The 4009-nt window shown below is 39.7% G+C and overlaps 1 protein-coding gene across 2 annotated transcripts in view; it reads left to right on the top strand.

The window, feature by feature from the left end:
- PAIP1 (poly(A) binding protein interacting protein 1) overlaps positions 1-4009 on the top strand; it is a 33555-nt gene that overhangs the window by 27561 nt on the left and 1985 nt on the right. For both annotated transcript variants that reach the window (XM_003792966.3, XM_003792965.3), the window contains exon 10: positions 1640-1733. In XM_003792966.3, the coding sequence (XP_003793014.1) occupies positions 1640-1733 (94 nt within the window). The remainder of the gene's footprint in view (positions 1-1639; positions 1734-4009) is intronic.

The following is a 4009-nucleotide window of genomic DNA, read 5'->3' as shown; positions in this document are numbered from 1 at the left end:
AGTTTTTAAATTTCATATAATTGGGGTTCTTTATGTGGGTAGCAGAAATTTGAGGTGTAGGGCCATTGTTAAAAATTCTCTGGGGGACCACATTCTCCAAAGTTCTCTATCCCCACTTCAAACCTAGGCAAAGATAGCCAAGCTTCCTTCCTCTTTTAGATAAAAACACCACTGAGGTATTTTTTTGTTTTTTTCCTGGCACACCTTTTGCTTAAGATACCAGCCCTTTTAAGGGTCCCAGGTTTGTTCAGGGTGAGAGGGACATAAAGTATAAATTCTGTCTTCCTGTTTCACATGGGCCGAAGACCTTGCTTTCCTACTTATGGGTTTTAACGTGTAAGCCAGCTGGTTATGGAGACCAATACCAGCAACTAGCCTCCCGGCTCTAACAGCTACTATAGTTTAGGATGGCCTTTTAGTTCCTTTTTTGTCATCTGATGAGTTGAATTTTTTGTGTGTGTGAGAACTCATCCATACATTTAAAATAATGTCTTATCTAATACCTCAAGCATTTGTAGCAGGAAGATTTTATGGTTAAAATTGTCTCTAAATTACCAAAATTGAATATCAAAATATCACCAAGTCTTGGAGTTAGTTGTTTTTTTGAGACAGAGTCTCACTATGTTGCCCTTGGTAAAATGCTGTGGCATCCTAGCAACTTCAAACTCTTGGTCTCAAGCGATTCTCTTGCATTAGCCTCCCAAGTAGCTGGAACTACAGGCACTCGCCACAACACCTGGCTATTCTTTTTCTTGCAGTTGTTATTGTTGTTTAACAGGCCCAGGCTGGGTTCGAACCCACCAACTTTGGTGCATGTGGCCAGCTCCCTACCCACTGGGCTGTGGGTGCCCAGCCTGGACTTAGTTTTATAAAGATTAAGTCCTGGGAAAATATGATTTTCATCCAGCCTACTGTAATTATCACAATATCCATTTAAAATGTGAGTTGTCATCTGTTTATAAGAAACTAATTTGAAGGTAACCAGTCATAATATTACTAGTCAGACATATAATCCTAAAAGGTGTTACGTCGCTCTTAAGACAGTTGGCAGGTAGAGAGTTATATCACCTGTGTTACATTGAAAGATCCAACAAAGGGAAAGTTAGTGGAGCTGAAACATACCAGGTAGCTGCCTTCCTGGTCTCTGAGGGAAGTAAAGAAATGAAAATACCCTATGCTCAGAACCTTTCATAAGTTAACCTTATCTAAGAAGCAGACAACTTTGTTTACTTGTGGAGGAGAATGGGAGAGTTGGAAACCAAACGTGTTAGATTAAAATCCATCCATATGGAAGGAGTGGTCTTCTCTAACAGTGATATAACCAATATTTTGTTTGATGGAAAGCAACAGTAAGCAGCACACATTGGCTGTGGAATGTACTCTGTCATACTACAGTGGCTTTGATTTCCCATTTAAGCATTAATGTAATTCTAAGAATGATAAGCTTGTAGGAGAGCAAAAGCAAGCCAGTTGGGAGTATAAGTCTGATACATCCTGTTTTCTTTACATAGTTGATAGTTTACTACTATTTCAACATTGAATCTACTTAAAAGTCATATTAAAAGTTTTAGGGGTAACTCGTTGCTTCTTACAGAGTTTCTTTTTTAGCTTTTCATTTTTCTCCTATGTTGTCTCATAGATTACCAAGAGAAATATCAAGAGTTACTTGAAAGAGAGGACTTTTTTCCAGATTATGAAGAAAATGGAACAGATTTATCAGGGGCTGGTGATCCGTAAGTTTTCTTTAATTACTAACTTTCTGTGTCTAATTTGTAAATGGAGATTAGATGAGAAGAAAGTAGCTAATGAAAGAAGACATTTTGATTTGATAGTACTATATAGTATGTTTTTATATACTAAAAATTTTCAGAAAATCTCACAGACTGGTTCTGAAAATCTATAGTTAAGGAAAATTACTATTAAAAAATAATAACTTAAGCATGTTTGTTTTTTAAAAACAGGTTCTGTTATACCTAGACTTTAAAATAAGAAGCTCTATGGCTCAGCGCCTGTAGCACAGTGGTTGTGGTGCCAGCCACATACACTAAGGGTGGCAGGTTCAAACCCGGCCCTGGCCTACTAAACAACTGCAACAACAAAAAAAAATAGTTGGGTGTTGTGGCAGGCGCCTGTAGTCCCAACTATATGGGAGGCTGAGGCAAGAGAATCGCTTAAGCCCAAGAGTTTGAGGTTGCTGTGAGCTTTGCCATCAGATTGTACTTCCCTTTTCTAATAGAAAGAATAGTATGTTGTAAGGTTTAATCCCAGATCTGTTAACAACTTGTGTGTATTTAGACAGCTACTGAGATTCTTTTCTTCCTAATTGAGTAGAGGTAGGGAGAGGAGTAAGTTACACTTAGGACTTCCTTTTCTTAACATCCCATGTTGTGTATTACATGTTTAAAAAGGTGAACCATCTTTATTCTAGTGATACTTTAATTATGGGTCAGTTTAAAATCTGGAAATACAGTTTTTCCCTACTTAGATATACTAGTTTAATAGAAAATATAGGGATGTAAGGACTTAAGCAGAATTAAGAAGATTTCAGTCCTGCTTGAGTATACCTGTGGAAGTTAAAGTTGTTCTTGGCATTGAACTTCAGGTTATCTTCTTAGGATTTTGTTTAGTAAATAGCATGTTTTCTTGCCCTAATGAATTAATGATAGTTTCAACACATGACCTTGTACTGGAAATGGGGAAGAAATAGAAAAAGACATATCAGCAATTGGTAAGATTGGAAAGAGTTTTGTCACACTTATAGGTAAAGGGATTATTGTGGGTGAGGGGAATCCTGTAGCCAGTGTCATATTGTAGAGGGAAAAGTATAAAAATGGGAAAAAATCTGGAGTTGGACAAATTCTGGCCCTGCCACATAGAAGATTTTACGTTATTTAACCTCTTAGAATATTTTTTTTTAGAGACAGAGTTTCACTTTGTTGCCCTCGGGAGAGTGCAGTGGCGTCACAGCTCACAGCAACCTCCACCTCTTGGGCTTAGGTGACTCTTTTGCCTCAGCCTCCTAAGTAGCTGGAACTACAGATGCCCCACACAACTCCCTCCTATTTTTTGTTGCAGTTTGGCTGGGGCCAGGTTCAAACCTGCCACCCTCAGTATACGGGGCTGTTGCCCTGCTCACTGAGCCACAGGCGCCGCCTCCTACAAGAATCATTTTACATCTCTAAAATGAAGATAATAATTCCTGTCTCTTAAGATGGCTATGGGAGGGCGGCGCCTATAGCTCAGTGAGTAAGGCTCTGGCCTCATATACTGAGGGGGTTCAAACCTGGCCTCAGCCAAACTGCAACAAAAAAATAGCCGGGTATTGTGGTGGGTGCCTGTAGTCCCAGCTACGTGGGAGGCTGAGGCAAGAGAATTGCCTAAGCCCAAGAGCTGGAGGTTTCTGTGAGCTGTGATGCCATGGCACTGTACCGAGGGCGACAAAGTGAGACTCTGTCTGGAAGAGAAAAAGATGGCTATGGGAATTCAGTAAGAATATATATTAAATGTTTAATTGGTTTTTTAAATTATTCCCCCATATATGGGTCACTATGAAAGTTTTGAGACCGATTATGACCCATTCACTTCCAAGAAACACAGTTGACAGTATGCTTTCTGATTCATCTGTTGAAGTTTCACATTGCTGGCCTCATCAGTGTTGCTGGGAGGGCTTCATTTGTTTCCACCCTTGTGGATTTTAAATTTTTGTGATTTTATTTTCTTGTGTGTGAGTGTGTGTACCTTTGACTTCTTGTAATGATGGCCCATGTATTTAGGGAAATAAACTACCCCATAGTTGGAAAAAATCTGGAATAGGTGATGTCAAAAATAGCTTCCTATGAAAGTTTTATTCCAGGCTCGGCACCTGTGGCTTAAGTGGCTAAGGCGCCAGCTACATACACCTAAGGTGGCAGGTTCGAATCCAGCCTGGCCTGCCAAACAAGAATGATGGCTGCAACTGAAAAAAAATAGCCAGGTGTTGTGGCAGGCGCCTGTGGTCCCAGCTACTTGG

This window comes from Otolemur garnettii, unplaced genomic scaffold (assembly GCF_000181295.1).
Source record: "Otolemur garnettii isolate 467f Iridium unplaced genomic scaffold, OtoGar3 scaffold00063, whole genome shotgun sequence".
Taxonomy (NCBI): domain Eukaryota; kingdom Metazoa; phylum Chordata; class Mammalia; order Primates; family Galagidae; genus Otolemur; species Otolemur garnettii.
The sequence above is the reverse complement of the archived record's forward strand: the minus strand, read 5'-3'. Positions and strand labels throughout refer to the sequence as shown.